The sequence below is a fragment of the Myotis nattereri genome (assembly GCF_964212035.1).
Source record: "Myotis nattereri genome assembly, chromosome: 1".
Lineage (NCBI taxonomy): Eukaryota > Metazoa > Chordata > Mammalia > Chiroptera > Vespertilionidae > Myotis > Myotis nattereri.
Window position 1 is genome coordinate 128053267 of NC_138075.1, and position 17126 is coordinate 128070392.

The window sequence follows — 17126 nt, forward strand, 5'->3', positions numbered from 1 at the left end:
CACACGATCTATATATTACGTTGTGTGCCCACCATCCAAAGTCAAATCATTTAGGTGATCATGAAATTTAACATAACCTCTAAGTTCTGACCTTTAAATCTCATTGGATGAGGTTTTTAAATTTACCTTTCTGAAATAGAAAAATGAAAATAAACAACTGGAGCCAACAAGGTATGATGAAGAATCCAGCTGTGATAAATGTTTATTAGCACAGTTGTGAAATTTTTCTGTGGTAATGTTTACTAACCTCTGTAAAGCAGGTCACACAAAATACCCAGGATATGCACAGAGCTGGGCCCAGAATGAACTTCTGGAAGGGGCGGGCAGGGGGGCGGGGGAGAGGGGGAGTAGCGAAAGAAAGAAGAGAGCAAGAACCCAAATCCATCCATAAGAATGGGATTTTCTTATCCTCTGGGAGAATGGAGTTTAGTAATGATATCATTTGTTGATTCACAGAATTTAAAGGCAGAATTCTATCAGGTGGCAATTTCAGTGCATATTTTTAGTATCTGTCTAAAATGCAATTCAGTGTTGTTATTTATTCAACTTAAAATCTTTGAGTGAGTCCCCTCCATCTCAGAACAGACCCTCACCATCAGGCCTGTCCGTTTTCTTGCTGCACCCTTACAGCCTAGCTGGAACCATTCAGAACTCTATGTAGCACTTTGAAGGTGTGATAGACCTTTTTACACTTTCCAAAAGTTTCTTAAATGTGTGTAGAACAAATAGGTCTTAGAACCCTTGAAGCTTACCATTGAGAAGGCCTGTGGGTCATGTAGTTGAAGTCTTACGTTTTTTAAAAAGCCAAGGCCTAGAAACTTGGAGTTTTGTGTACAATTTTTGCTAGACTATTAAATAAAATATGGTATGGCATTGGTCACATAGTTTGGCTAATAGTGGCTTCCATTGATTGAGTTCTTCCAGATGTGCCAGGGATTATACAGAGTGCTCACATCCACATTTCAACCAGTTCTTGCAACCACACCCATCCTATCTAATAGAACAGTGATATGCAAATTGACCATCACTCCAACACACAAGCTAGCCGCCCCCATGTGGTCAAAGATGGCCACCCCCATGTGGACCATAGATGGCCAGCAGGGGAGGGCAGTTGTGGGCGATCAGGCCAGCAGGGGAGGGCAGTTGGGGGGAACCAGGCCTGCAGGGGAAGGCAGTTAGGTGTGACCGGGCCAGCAGAGGAGGGCCGTTAGGTGTGACCAGGCCAGCAGAGGAGGGCAGTTGGGGGTGACCAGTCCTGCAGAGGAGGGCAGTTGGGGGTGAGAGGAAACCAGGCCTACAGGAGAGGACAGTTTGGGATGACCAGGCCGGCAGGGGAGGGCAGTTAGGGGCAGTCAGACTGGCAAGGGAGCAGTTAGGCATCGATCAGGCTGGCAGGGGAGTGGTTGGGGGATGATCAGGCTGGCAGGCAGAAGCGGTTAAGGGCAATCAGGCAGGCAGGCAGGCAAGCGGTTGGGAGCCAACAGTCCTGGATTGTGAGAGGGATGTCCGACTGCCCTCGAGGGGTCACAGATTGGAGAGGGTGCAGACTAGGCCGAGGGACACTCCCCCTTCCCCCGCTCGTGCACGAATTTTGTTCACTGGGCCTCTAGTTTTTATATTTGGGAGAATTGAGGGTCAGGGGAGTTATTAAGCTTTGTCTAAGATCTCAAGCCAGTTTTCTTTCTCTCACACTGAGTGGACACCAGTTTTTCTTTACTGACTTAATACTTTAAAAATAAAAAAAATAAAAATAAAAAATAAAATAAATTACTTTACTTATGAATCAGTTACTTGACTAGAGGAGTGAATATGAAAAGAATGTCTTCATGTTTATTTCTGGAAGGATGTTTCTTGTAGTAATAAGAATGAGCACTTACAACGCGCTTTTACTTCCAGACATTTCTGTCATCTTTTCTGTCAGACTTCTCTATTACTTTATGCTCAGTGAGGAAACAGGCTTGTCCTCCCAACTCCACAGTGCTTTACTTGCTGCTATGGACTCAACAAGTCATGGGCTCCCTCTACTGGTAGTTAACTGTGACTCTGTTCATTTAAGTTATTAATATTTAATGACCTAGTCCATGAGGAATGTGAATATAAATGAGATGTGGTCTTTGCAGTGAAGAGATAATATATATGTATTTCTGTAATACAAGGTGGATATCAATGAATACTAGGAAAGGGGAACAAAGAAAATTTCATAGATGTTTAGAGGTCAGAGTGTTTTGTTGCAATTGGGGAATTAGGGAAGGCTTTGTGGAAGATTTGACATTTATCTGGATCTGAAGTGGTGAGTGAGATTTGGCTTGTGGCAGTCCAGGGAAGGGTAGGAAGAGGATCAGCACCCCTGCTGGAGGGAGCAGTGCTGCAAAGGTACTGGGTGAGGAAGGGAGATGTGTGCAGACACAGGAAGCATAAGTGCTTGTTTCCATTCAATCAGTGGATAGGATCTTTGGGATGGAGCTCCGTTAGGATCAGAATGGCATTTCCCAGTCTTGATGGCAGTGAGGAACATGGTTAGCAAAGGGAAGAAGTTGAACAAGGCCCTAAAGGTGATGATTGCCATATGTTGGTCATGGTTCTAGTGTGAAGAGTGGCCAGGACCAGCTCCTAGATTCTTCCTTAGCCACCACCGCTCCTATATGCACACAGGGTGACAAATTGTTCCCAGTACTTCAGCCCCTCCTTACTAAACAACCTTTCCTGGATCCCAGTGTGGTCTACTGCGTGAGGGGTGTAAGGACTGCAGCCTGGTCCCCAGGCAGGCTTAAAGCCGTCTCAGACCCACGGGCTTCCATGTCCCCTTTCCAGTTGTGTAGCAGGGCAAACCAGTGAAAATCAAGGAAAACGTTTGCACCTTTACAGCAGAACTCCTCCAGCCCCCACCCACCTGCTCTCTCCAGTGAGAGGCAGGCTGAGGCCCATCTTACTACACTGGTCCTGTGGGAGAAGGACTTACCAAACACTAAATCTGAAGAGAAATCACAAAAAATAACCCAAGCTAGAACGTGTTCCCTAGACTCAGAACTAAGCCTTTTCCCCCTATTTCTTTTTTTTTTTTTTAATAATTTTAATGATTTTTAGAGAGAGGACTGGCAGAGAGAAAGAAACATCAATGTGAAAGCTAAACATTGATTAGCTGCCTCCTGCATGCCCCGTACTGGGGATCAAGACCTCAACCCAGGAATGTGCCCTGACCAGGAATCGAACCGGTGACTTTTTGATGCACCAGGACAGTGCCCAACCCACTGAACCACACTGGAAGGGTAAAAGCCTTTTTGGCACACTGAAAGCTCAACCTATCTCATGGCTCCAACGCCCAAGACATGTCTGGTGCTGACCTTCGGAAAAGACTAGGAGTGGAGATCTTGTGCTGCCACTACTTGTGGGAATGCACCTTGCACTCCTCTGTGCAGTCCCAACTGTCTTTAAAAGCTAACGGCAGTTTCATTCTAGTTAATCTTTAACTAGAATGGAGGGACAGAGGAGGGGTACAGGCAAAGTGAGGACCTTGGAGTCAAGTCAGTAAGACAGAGGAAGGAGTCACCCAAGGTTTGAGTACTAACTGCCTTTGCCTTTTCACTGTCACCACTAAGATATCTAGCAGGCATCCCCAATTCAGTTAGTCCCAGATGAACTCCTGATCACATCTTTTGTCTGCTCTGCGCACAGCCTACCCTCCTCCACAATGCTCACCTTCTAGTTGCGCAGTCATCCTTGATTCCTCTCGTCTTTCACCCCTCATCTCCAGTCCTGCAGGAAATCCCAGAGGCTTTACGTTCAAAATACAGTGTGATCGGTCTGTCCTCTAACCTGCTCTGTAGTCACCCTGGCCTAAACCATCTCTCACCTGCACTAATATAACAGCTGCCTCCCTTATTCCTTCCTTGCTTGCTTCAGTCTGTTCTAAACTCAGTAAATAGAGTGATCTTTTAAAAACATGACTCAGATCTTGTCACTTCTGTGCTCAAAACCTCGAATGAGTGGCTCCCCATTGTCCCTCAGCCTGAAGGCCAGAGTCCTTACAAACCGGCTTCTTTGCTATTCCTCCCTCATCCCTATCAGGCGCACTCCTTCCTATGGCCTTTGCGTGGGGTGTTCCCTCTGCCTGATAGGCTCTTTGCCCACACGTCCACAGGGCCTCCCCTCCCCACTGTGGTAGTGACGGTAGGAGGCAGTGATCTGCTTTGGTGTCATGGAGATTATTTATGGTTTAGGGCAGCGAGACAGATCCTTTTATGGAAGCATATAGGCCTTCTGGTTTAAAGATTAACGAGAATGAAACTGCCATTAGCTTTTAAAGGCAGTTGGGACTGCACAGAGGGGTGTATGGTGCGTTTCATTTTCAAGCAAGGATCACATTTTTCTGAGGGCCAGCATACCAAAGTCGGGCTGACGGTGATGGGACCACTGACTCAGCATGTGCGAGGTTTGTAATTCTCCATTTGGTGAAGGTTGAAGGCATTCTTATTTAAAAGATCAATGCAGGTAGCGTTTGTGGAATGTTAGGTGTAATTTTTTAGATGTGTATTATCATTTGGTAATTTTGAGCCTTGATTTATGTATTTGTACATAAAATCTCCATAAAGATTATTTATTCTTTAGATGTTTATCCTCTCTATTGGCACAATATTTTTCTATAAAAATATTAAGCTTCATACTTTGGTAGAGAGAACGTGGACTAGGAGATAAGAGAACATTCATTTTTATTCATTTTCATTCGAGCTTTGCTACTGGCAATATTAGCATGGACAACTTACTTAGTTTTTATTTCTCCATTTTGTTGTCTGTAAACTGAAGGGTCTGACTCTGCTTTTAGGCTTCCTGTAGGATCACACGTGGTCACGCTGCATCTAAAGCACTGGTCATGTTGACTGCCACTCATAACGGCATTTCTTACTGGACGCGTTAGCGTTACGGCAGTGTCTTAGGACGGTTCAGGGACTCAGGAAAACATCATTGATGACTTTTAAACCAAGACTCCTGTTTGTAGCGGATGGCAGCTTGACCTTTTTTTTTGCTTGTTTTTTTGTACACATCTTTCCAGTGCCCCTCACCATGCCCGAGTCCATGGACTCACACCCTTGTGTTCTCTCCTCCCGTCACCCTGCCCCATGTGTACACGCACACAGCCTCCTCGGTGTTTGATTTCCTGGGCTGTAGGGTTAGCTGGCCTATAGGTGTGGTGGTGGGAAGTGTCCTGTGTGTCCTGAACTTTAAGGTCTGACCAGAGCCAGGTTAGAGGATTATTTGCTTTAGTCATAGACAGCACAGGACACTGTGGACATGCTTCCCTGTCCTTTGCTGCCCCAGTTGCATTCACAGAGCTTCAGGAAATTTCTGAATGAAGTAGTAGAGTGGAACGAGGAGGGTGGCGTGTTCAGCATGTTCAGCATGTGCACCGTGCGCAGTGACGCTGGCCACTGCATTTGTGCGAGATGTCTTCTCAGAAAAGACCACAATGAGTCTTGTCTTTCTGTTTCAGACAGCCCGTTGGAGGATCCTGACCTTAAGGATTCATATCTCATTCCAAGAAACATCATGGCTGAGCCAGACTATATAGAAGATGACAATCCTGAACTAATTAGGCCTCAGAAACTTGTCAATCCCGTCAAAACGTCCCGCAACCATCAAGATCTTCACAGAGAACTTCTTATGAATCAGAAAAGGTAAGATAGTTTCTTGAGCAGTTTCAGGACTTTACGGTAACTAGATTTAATTTTAATTATGTTTACAAAGGCTTCAAAGACGTTTTTGTTTCTTAACTATATTTGAGGCTTCCTTATTCCCTCTAGCACCCTTGAGCTAGGATGTCCCTCCAAAAAGTAAAGCCAGCAGCAGGCACAGCTGCCACCACCAGTGTTACTCGGAAGTCTGCCGTCCCTGTCTCCCATTCTCATATGGGTGCAGATTTTAAAATTTGGATGGAACAGTCTAGATTAAAGATAAAAGGGAGTGTTCTAAGTCAAAAAGAAATATTTTACAAGTCTGTTTCTTAGATTTGTAAAAATCTTTGTATTTTCCCCTTATATATGTGAATGTGTGGGAGGCAGATGTAAATATTGCCTGCTTCAGCATTTGTGAGTAGCAGCTTGAAGTCTCTAGAACAGGTATGGGGAACCTTTTTATTGCCAATGGCCATTTGGATATTTATAACATCATTTGTGGGTCATACAAAATTATCAGCTTAAAAATTAGCCTGCTGTACTAGTATATGGTAAAAATTTAATTAACTCACCCCTAATGCCTTGTCAGGGCCAGACCAAATGATTTTGAGAGCCTTATGCGGCCTGTGGGCTGGATGTTCCCTAGCCCCTGCGCTAGAAACACTTCAGTATTGACTATAGATAAGAACACTCTGTCTTGCCCTGGCCAGTGTCCACAGGCATGGCTCAGTTGACTGGAACATCGTCCTCCTATACACCAAAAGGTGGTAGGTTCAATTCCTGATCAGGGCACCTACCCAGGTTGCAGATGTTCTCTCTCTCTGTCTCCCACCTCTCCCTGCCTCTCTTTCTAAAACCAATTTTTAAAAAAACAAACCCAAACCACTCTTTTTTGTCTATTCTTTGTTTTCAAGTAGCATTTTAATTATCACTGTCATCATTTGTATTACTATTAATTGTTGTGGAGAGGAGCAAGACATTTATCTTCCATTTTCTTTATAAACCATTTCTTAGTTCCCCCTGTGTCATAGGTAATTTTGGATGTTGGGTTAGAGAACTCTGCTTTTAAAGTGATGTTAGTCAGGGCCAGGAGACTGGGAGAGTGGAGAGTACAAAGGTGTCTTATTTACTAGGACACAAGGCTACCTTTTTTATTGAAGATCTGTTAAGCTTCATTTCGAAGTATTTTGACACCTTCAGAATGAAACGGTTGATCTGAATTGTGAGACTATATAGATCACACATCCACACATTGAACTGAAAGATACGCAGGCCAAGTTAAGCATTGGCCATGTTTTAGAGGGAAGGTCTAATGTAAAATTTTAAAAAATTATTTTAAAGGAAACGAGGGATCATTTTTATACCAGTTTTTCCCATTGTACCTCAGGCAGAACTCCTGTCCCAGGAACTCTCTGTAAGCTTGTCCTCTCTCTGGGTTGTGGGAAGGTGGCTTACTCCCTTTCAGCCCCAGTGCCCACCAGCGTGGTGCTGCTGGGTTGGAGAACTCTGCTTCTAAAGTGATGTTAGAAATTGAGTGCAAGTTTCCGGATAGTGCTTAGCTTCTACTGGTGTTTGTCACGTAAAAGAAGAAGAAAAAATGGATTCATTATCATCATGCCCAAAGCAAAAAAGGATTCTATAATTTCCTAAATAGGCCTCAGAATTTAGAGACAATCCTGCCTGGGAAAGTCTGCGTTTTGGGAGAAAGAAAGTTTAATATACTCCAAAAGAGAGTAGCTAAATGTTTTTCTAAACTAAATGGTTTCCTGTTGTCTTTACCTCTCGAACCTCAGTTCCATTATCTGTAAAATGGAGTAGGCAAAGGTAAAACCAAAATTGGCAGCATAACTGTTTTTCTGAATTATAGGCTACAATTTATTTTGCAAAAATTTAATAGTCTAGGTGTTATCTTTGTGAAACATATAGGTTTGTGCAATTGAATCTGTTATGCCAATTTTTTTAGAATAGGTACTTTCTGTGAAAATGGAATACCCTTCTGACTTTCTCTGGGTTATGCTTTCTCTTCTTTGTTTGCACAGGTGACTCTTTAGCCAGGCCCAGCTCTACTAATTTAGGAGAATGCTGGTGTTCCCTCAAGCACCATGGGGTAGAGAGGATGTGGGCTTTGAAGTCACAGGGAAATGACTTTACGATCTTGGACAAGGTTCCCCTTCTTGAGGTCTGTTTCTTCATATATAAAATAGGAGATAAAAATATCTTTCTTATAAAAATGGAAGTAAATAATAGCATGTGTAAATACCTATTAAAATGTATGGCATATAGTAAGTGCTTGATTAATGCCAACCATCCTTCACTTTCTATGTAGTGCCATCTGGAAATTCCTATTACTTTCCCCCTTCTTTGGAAAGTCCTGGTGTGGCTGTGGAAGTACATTTAAACCAAAGAAGCAAAAAGGCAGGTTTCGAAATCAAATGAATGTGCCTTACTCTATGTCTTCAGGTTTCTCAAGGGACAGTCTGAGTCTGGTAGAGTCCTCTTATTGGAAATACAGCTGATTTTTAGAGGGAAAGCTCCTCAAGCAGTTTCTGATTGTGTTAATCTGTCACATACACATTTTGGAGACTGGGGTTTTTATTTCTCAATTTTAATGTGGGGAAAATAGGAAGTATCACTTCCGTAATATATATGTTTGGTTAAAGGGTAATCAATCATACTTGATTACTGGCTTGTACCGTAATGAAAGTCTATTTATTTCCTACAGTTTGTAGTGGGCCTTCCCATATTTTATCTTGTCCAATCCAGTGATCTTTCTGGGGATTTAGTGTGTGTTATCTTGGGATTATCCTAATGTGACAAGTTAGTAAGAGAAAACTCAGAGTAACAGGCTAAGGGATCTTCTCAAGATTTCACAGTAGTTCTTTGCAATAAAAAGGGTAGAAAGTAATATATAATTAAAGGCAGTTTAAATTAAAGGCAGAGCTTGATCAAATATAGTAATAATAAAAATTAGAAAAGGGGTAGGGAAGTGAGAGGGAGACAGAAATGAGATCAGCGCAAACCGAGCTGTCCATGAAGCCTTAGACTTTGCCCTCCATAGCCAAAAATGTGGCTCAAAGCCCTGTAGCAGTTAGCTCAAAGAGGTTTTTTTTTAGTTACTTTTTAAAGATCATAAGATAAAAGCAAAGTTACTACTTATGAGAACAAATACTCTACTCATAGGTATTCTAACTCTGAACTCTGTGCTCTTCTAAGTATGTAATTCTGCTCCTATGTTTGCTATCTTTGGCACCAGCTAAGCTTCAGGTTAAAAGTCTTTACATTTCCATCTGCTCACAGCTTGCCACAAGGTCTGAGTGAGACCATTTTCAGATTCTCAGGGTCTGTAGATATTCCCAGTAACATAAGGGCAGATTTCAAGAGACAAGGTTGTTTTTAAGTTGTAAGATTAGTGTTTGAGATGTCTTAAAATATTTCTAATATAAATTAGGTTCTATCTTCTCTACGGGAGTACTTTTGGGGGGCAAATATAAATACACAACTATTGAAATTGGTTTTTTGACTTGTACATTTCAGTCAGTGGCTTTTATTCCCTGTGTTTTCAGTTGATCTACATATCTTCATTTGGCATGCTTTTCTAGACAAATATTTCCTCAATAAATACTCATTGGTGTACAACATGGAAAAATACGGGAAATTGAGGTGGAAATATTTGCATTTGAATTCACACGGGTAGAAATGGTTCAGCCACAAATGTAGGCAGGCAAGGCAGGCCAGACCAGAAAACTCCAAGATTAAAGATCAAGGGCTTGCAATCCAAATGCACCCTCCCCTCCACCCTAAGAAAAAAACATTAGGCCAGGAGATATTTGACTGAGTGTCAGGGGTGTTCTGTTGGGGTCTGTGCCAGCCCTCGTCTCTGGCTCAGGCCTTCCAGCTGAGGAGGCAGTTTCCCTTGTGTGGGTTCAAGTGCATCTGGGGTGGAGGTGGACCCTTTCAGTCAGCCCCTGGGTGTTTTCAGTGGTTTATGTGAAATGTGAAATGTACCATTAAAAGTTGTCTGTATATTGCACCACTGGTGGTGGAAATATAAAGTATTGTGGCCTTATTGGAGGGGAGTTTGGCAATATACATCAAATTGTAAAATGTACAGATACTTAGCCAGCAGTTATACTTCTATGAATGTAGCCAACGGGAATACTTATATAAAGGAGTGCAAATATGAATGTACAAGGAAGATCATTGCCTCATTACTTTCAATAGGGAACAATTGGAAATGACCTAAATGCATATCAGTATGGGAGTGGCAAACTTCCATACTGTGAGGTCTTGTGCAGATGTTAAGAACGATGAAGAAGAGCTTTGTTTGTAAAGGTATAGAGAGTAAGGAGGAGCCTAGATTACACTGTTACCTCTGAGTCCGTGTTCAATTTTCGGGGCCACTACTCACATAGAATACAATGTAGGTGGTGCTCCCAAGATCTGTTTGACAGGGTTGAGGTGTGCTTTCACTTTTTATTTTATGTATATGTCACCTAACCTATTTTTTATTCAAGGAGCACTTATTAAATTTAAAAATTGGCTTGACCCACTATCATAGTTACAGCAAGCAGGCTCAGGATTAACTGTTGGTCTTGAGTGGTACAGACACCAGGACTTTAAGGGATAATGGGATTAAAAGGACTTGTTAATTGTATATGTCACAATTGATTAAAGAGAATCAACTATTGTCATGTGCAGAATGATACTGTAGTTTTTAAGAAATTTGCAGAAGCTGATTTCTCTCTTAAGTCTGACCCAGTTTTAGATTCAGGGAAACATATAGGCAGTGCTTGCTTGACTTTTTCCATTCAGCACAGATTAAGTGATCGGCTACGATAAAATATTAACTAAATTTATATGACTTCTCGACTGTTCTAAGTACAGAACATTTATCACATGAGCCACCATTTCCTGAGCTTTCTGTTACTAAATATTTTATCTTACTGCTCCCATTGTATAAAGTCTTACAATAGAAAAATGAATACTGTATCTCAATTAAACCCATTCATATGTTGCAATAGAATGTCAGATTAGTATGTCATACATCAAAGTTTGTGCAATAGCTTTTGCATAATCCAGAAGCATTTAATAACATTTGAGGTTAATTTTGCCTGTGAAGTATTTTGAAATTTAAATGATGCAGATAGCTAAATCCTTAATGCTAAAATTTAAATCCCTTAAGTTTGTCTGTAGTGTTATAAAGGCTTTTTAATTGTCATGAAATTGAGTGGGTCTTTACTCAGATTATTTACAAACAAATTTTCCTGTGTGCTCAGAGACATTTAGGTTTACTGTGAACAAAATACCATCAGCAACTTTTATTGTGCTGATTAAAGATTAAATTTCCTGAATACTTACCTATACTTCTGCCCCCGCCCCATACAGTCTAGTAACTGTGAAACCATAATTAAGTCACAAAAGTAGCCTGTCTCTTTTGTTGTAATGCAAATTTGCTAATGGAAATTGGGGAAGAGGAGACAAGTTATTTAATTTTAAGTATTAATAAAGTGGAGATTACTTAAGAGCTAGTGGAGACTGGCTGAAATGTTAGGGGATGGTCTTCCCCTGACTTGCCACGGAATTCTTAGATGGAGGGTTGGTAGGCCTAAGTTTTGGTTTTGTTTCTCCCCATTTGATGAGATGGTAGCCTGACTTATCCCTTAGAAATGTGAGGCTTTCCTGGGGCCTGACTTCCATGCATTGTCAGTAGTCAACCACACATCTGAAATGGTTCAACTGGAAGGATCACTGAACTGGGAGTCAGAGGCTCAGAGTTCTATGTGGCCAGTAATGATGATGGACATGCCTTGACACATGCAAGAACCTTCCTAAAAATCTGAAACTTTGGCCATTTTGCTGTTTAAATTTCTGGTGAAGCCATCTCATCTCCATGTCCATGTCCATGTCCATCTTGGGTGGTTGTCATACTCATCGAATGAGCATAATGTTCCTCACCTTCCCCAGTGAATAGATTTTGCTTACTTTCGGAAGATGCTCTTGCTTTTTCTTTCATGATTGTGAATTTCTGAGATAATTAATGTGGACTATTAACTGGTAGTAGGGGGTCACAATCATGCTAATTCATTGGACCCTTTCTCTGTGGCTGATGGCTTAAATTTCTATTGAGGAAAGATGTGTCCATTAGGTTACAACTTCTTCATTTTGTTCATGCTTTTTTTGCAGGGGTCTTGCCCCTCAGAATAAGCCAGAACTGCAGAAGGTGATGGAAAAAAGAAAACGAGATCAAGTAATAAAGCAGAAGGAAGAAGAAGCACAAAAGAAGAAATCTGACTTGGAAATAGAACTATTAAAACGGCAGCAGAAGTTGGAGCAGGTAAGGGTGACTGTGGTGAAAGTGGTCTTTTTTTTATTGAGCCATATTTGACATACAACATTGTGTAAGTTTAAGGTATTCAGCATATTGATTTGGTACATTTATGTTGCAATGTGATTTCCATTGTACCTTAGCTGACACCTCTGTTGCATCACATAAATTATTTCTTCTACACTTGGGAACCATTCAGATAATCTCTTAGCAAATGTAAGACACAGTTTTGTTGTCTGTAATCATTCTACTGTTCATTAGGCCTCCAGGACTTATTTATCTACTAATTGCAAGTTTGTACCCTTAAACAACTCCCATTCCCTCATTTCTAGCCCTGGATAACCACCGTTCCACTCTCTGCTTTTATAAGTTGGTTGTTGTTGTTTTTTTAAAGATCCCATATATAATATATGATACAATGTTTGTTTTTCTCTGACTTTTCTCACAAATTGTCTTTTTGTCCTGAAAACTAAGAATGTTGGAACAAGCAGAATTTACCAGACAGGACAGATGTAAATGTTTATACCATGAAAGAAAATATGAGACAAAATGTGAGCAAATGGGCTAAAATACATTGAAAGTAAAGTCCAGAATTCTATTGAGGGCCTAGAAGAGATTCAGGAGGAGACAGAACTAGAGCTTTCACTGAATTCAGCAGTGTTGGGAGCTCAAGCACTTGAGTGAAATTTAACTTCACCGAGAGTACAGGCCAGCTGTGTTGATTGCAGGATCTTGTCTTAACATTGATTTTTAGATTCTTGTGATCTCTCTGTATTGCTTGTAGTAACAACCCGCCTGCTGCTCTTGCGAGGAATTACCTGAATCTATATGTACACACACACACACACACACACACACACACACACTTATTTATTTTAACTGGGGACTGGGAGAGAATTTATTTCATTAGGAAACGAAGTCATTGGGGACTTTGGAAAGAGGGAATGTCTTGAAAAGCCTCAGTTTGTAAATAATTTTTCTGTTTCTGAATTTTATTTAGCTTGAACTTGAGAAGCAGAAACTGCAAGAAGAACAAGAAAACGCCCCAGAGTTTGTGAAGGTTAAAGGCAATCTTAGGAGAACAGGCCAAGAAGTGGCCCAAGCCCAGGAGTCATAGACCCACGCCTCAGAGACCGCAAGGAAGCTGTGAGCAGGCACCTCCTCAATGCTTAATCTCAGGGCAAAAGCCCCTGGGAGCATCCCAGCCAGCAGAGAATTGTTTCTTAAAAAAGGATTTGGTCTCGGTTCACCTACAGTCTGGGTGGGTAAATAAATTACCTGTGACAGTTGCAGTTCCTATTCGCCAAACGAAGGACGTTGACCAGCACTTAGGATGGGATATGGACCTGTGTCCAAAGACTTTAAAAAAACAACAAACAAAAAAGGAAGAGGACACTGGAGTAAATTCTTGGGAGCTGCACTGCTTGGTTTTTCTTCCGATCCGAGTTTAGTGGGGCACAGAGCCTTTTTTCTTTTAAAACCTGAAGAGACTGTGTCTCATTCTTCCTTTAGTTATCTATTCGATAATTTAGATCACATAGAAATACATTTGATCTGTTACAGTCAATAGTCATCAGTTCTCTTTTGAGAATCCAAATTTTCTTGTTTAATTTATACCTTCACCCATGTTAGGATTCACACCTGAGAATGTTGATGTTAATGCTGAGCACAGCTATCACCTGTATTGACATCAATAGGGCGAGAAGGTTTAAAAATATGTAAACAGACACACGTAAACAAAAATATGTAAATGGCCATTTTGATCTTCTCTTAATTCCGTCTGGTTATGCTCCATGGTAACATTCCACTTCAGAGAAGGCACATTCTATAAAACCATTTATTGCTTTGATAACTATTAAGGTTTTAAACAATATTTCTTGCTGAGCTGGCTCCTTTTATATATTAAATAATCTCCCCGTCTTTTGGAGAATGAAAGCTAGTCCACATAACTGAACTTCAGTGTCAAAAGTAGAGAGTCCAAATTTTTTGATTCCTTCTGAGAGCAGTGTGGGGAGTGCTCCCACTGGGAGCCTGGGAAGGAGGAGTGATTTTAGCATTTTAATGTGAAGCAAATGTAGATTGGTCTCAAGAGGCCTTGTTGGAAGATTCATAGCAACTGTACCTGTTGAATGTTACCCATTTCTTTACTTTTTTTTTTTTTTCTTAAGAAGAAGAACTATTTCCCCACTCTCTTAGTTATGATGATGGTATTGATAACGATGACGTTTTTGACTACTGTACTGCATCTCAGGAAAAGCCCAGGTAAAGGGAGAAGCTGCTCAGTTTTCCCACCCCAGCAAGCAAGCTACTCAAAGTGAAGCCCAGGTTACCAATAACAGCACAGTTCTTAGACATTTTATACTGCTGGTATGGGCCATTCGACTTGGGTGGTCTGGAAGAATTTGTGTGGATTCAGTATGTTCTCCCTAGAGACGATTCAGCCAGTAATTTCTACATTGAAGACTCTTCTTATAATTCCTCTAATAGCTTGTAGAAAGTTGGATTCTGAGCTGCTGAATTCATAGTAAGCATAGTAGAAATTAGCTTTCTGTGGGAATGCTTTAATTTTCATACTTGACGATTAGTCTCATGTTCAGTCCTAATGTGAACAAGATAAAAGTAAATGCAGTGATCATATACTGCTAGTTCAGGAATATGTGGATTACACCTGCCATGGATGATTTCTCTCATCAGCAAGTATTATTTGAATAAAATAGGAGATCCTTAAGATAAGATACTGCTCTATAATAGTTTGCTTTTGAAGGATGGAATGGTAGCTATGTTTCCCATCACTCTTCCTTATGAGAGAAGAAAGTACGTTAACTGATCATCTTGAAAGTATATTTCTGATTGCACATTGACTGGAGTTCTTTCTTTGTGCATATGGACTAATGATGTGACTTGTAAAATGAGGATTCCGGACTGGCCTTACATACCCTTTAACTGCATGCAAGTTCTTTTTGACCCTGTGTCCTTGAAGCAGTTCTCCCACTTGATAAAATTCTCAAGAGCTCTGACAGGCTCCTTCAGAAGGACCGATTCTGTTCCTAAAACTTACCTAGAATTCACTCTTCCCTAGGAAATAAATTACAAAAGCATTTCCCTCCCAATCTCACTCACAAATCTTCAGAATTATTTGTAGTTAGTGTACGAGGTCTGGCCAAAAGAAGACTTGTAAATAGCATACAGTGATGTCTTATGACTAAACAGTGGAAGGTCCACTTAGAGAAGCTCTTTGAAGTCATCAGATCAGCTTAGCTCACAGGCCTAAGTTTAAAAAGGCGTCAGTCTCCCCCACGCTTTAATACTGTACAGTCCAAACCCCTAGGACTTGTGGACATCCCAGCAGTTTGTGCTTTGAGCCACTTTTTTTTTACAAAAATGGCTCCATTTTTCCACTCTGTGGTTTTCTTAATGTAGTTCAGTGTTTTATAGTTTCCTAGTAGTAAAGTAGTGTTGCTTTCTAAGCTATAACAGTTGACTTTATTCTTCTACTCTGAAAAATCTTGACTTGTTTGAGTGTATATAATATATACAAAGGGAGCCTTAATGGATTTGTTTTCATAATTTAATATTTTTTGTATTTGCTCTTGTATAATTGTTTTTAATGGAAAGTATTACAGAATTGAGGGTGGAATTCTTAGAACCAAAGTTATTCTTAATAAAAATCACCACATGCTTGGACCATGCAGCTGTTTGTCTGATGTGTTGAAAATGGGTGTCTGGGCCTGAGGGGACGGCGGGAGGCTGTGTTCAGTTCAAAGATCAGAAGGCGGTGCTAGGGCCTCCCTTGGGTGACTATCCTCCTTGACAGCCTTGCTCACAAGTCACTTATGTCCTCTTGCCTTGTGTCAGTCACGACTGACAATTTATTAAGTCAAAGCACACTAAGGTTGCTGCGCTTGCATAAAATATGTGGTATTTTAGCAGCAGCTGTCAGTCTGCCGATCAAAGTATTCTGAATTTTAGGTAACTTGGAAGAACAGTGGGAGATATATTTTGGGAAGGAACATTTTTTAGTGCTTGTGAACTAGTATATCTGGCATGTCTGAAGTGTGACCATAAAATTATTTTGCTTATGCAGCTAAGTTAATGTAATTCTCAGAGAAGTTGCTTTGGGAAGCTATACACATGATTTCATTATACTATTGGTTAAATTAGTTTGGAGGTTTCAGTTTTTTTACTTTTCAAATCCCAAGTTATTACTCAGCTTGATCACCCAATTCATACTATCTTTGGACTCTTTGAAAATCAGATCTACTCAGGGCAGTAACATCTGTTACCTCTAAGGTTATACCGTGAGTTCTAAAGGCCAGCATAGAAGATGGTCCCAAAAATCATTTGAAGAGTAGCTGATCTTTGGAATAACTAGGCATTTTCTCAAGGTGACAGTTTTGAGGCAGTCAGTTCATTTCATTGGTTGTTTCTTATAGTAATAGTAATAGATTTGAAAGAAGACAGGGCAATTAATGTGTTTGGTAAGACTTGAAATGCTATAGTACATCTAAAGAAGTATTAGAATATTACTGCCAGGCTTACATTTTACTGGTATAATGAGAAACAAAGTGTTTTCTTCCTGAGGTCTTAGGTTAAATAAAATCTTTATGAGCTAGCCTTATAATTACAGTTTCTCTTTTTTTTCCTCATGAGAAAATGCATTCTGATTATCAATTAGGGATGTTTTGAATGTCTTCTCAGTTGCTCCTAGATTTCCTACTAAGATAGTAGTTGCCAACCACCTTGCCAATAAAAAGGGCACTTGGTTATTTAGGGAAAGTATACTGATTACTACTGGGATGTTATTGCTCCAGGCCCCTCAAGGTTAGGAAATATATTTGTGTGTGAGTGTAAATACGTATTCATACACTTCCATTGATATTTATTTTTATATCTCTAGTTACTAAAAATCATTAGTTAACAGCAGTGTCTCCAATTCTAACCCAATAGCACATTCTAGCTTTCTTCCTTCCCATGATTAGGGCATGAAACCTGGGTGAGCTGTTCAAGCTGATTCACCTATGAGTCACAGGCCTTACTTAGATAAGTCCTTTTTGTGAGGGGGGAGGTTCTGAGAGGGAAGATAAGTCCTTTTATAATTCTTGCTTTGTCATGGGATTTTTAATATCTTGCCATTT

The 17126-nt window shown here is 40.6% G+C and overlaps 1 protein-coding gene across 5 annotated transcripts in view; it reads left to right on the forward strand.

Annotated features, from left to right (window-relative positions):
• The window catches only part of FAM107B (family with sequence similarity 107 member B), a gene marked incomplete at its 5' end in the record, with an annotated part of 275235 nt that extends 259555 nt beyond the window's left edge, over positions 1 to 15680 (forward strand). For 4 of the 5 annotated variants that reach the window (XM_081096603.1, XM_081096606.1, XM_081096604.1 and 1 more), the window contains 3 exons: positions 5486 to 5669; positions 11850 to 12000; positions 12992 to 15680. In XM_081096603.1, the coding sequence (XP_080952729.1) occupies positions 5486 to 5669; positions 11850 to 12000; positions 12992 to 13108 (452 nt within the window). In that variant the 3' untranslated portion in view covers positions 13109 to 15680. Of the gene's footprint in view, positions 1 to 4176; positions 4430 to 5485; positions 5670 to 11849; positions 12001 to 12991 lie in introns of those variants that run through there. The other variant, XM_081096605.1, reaches the window with a different exon arrangement.
• Positions 15681 to 17126: the final 1446 nt, after the last annotated feature.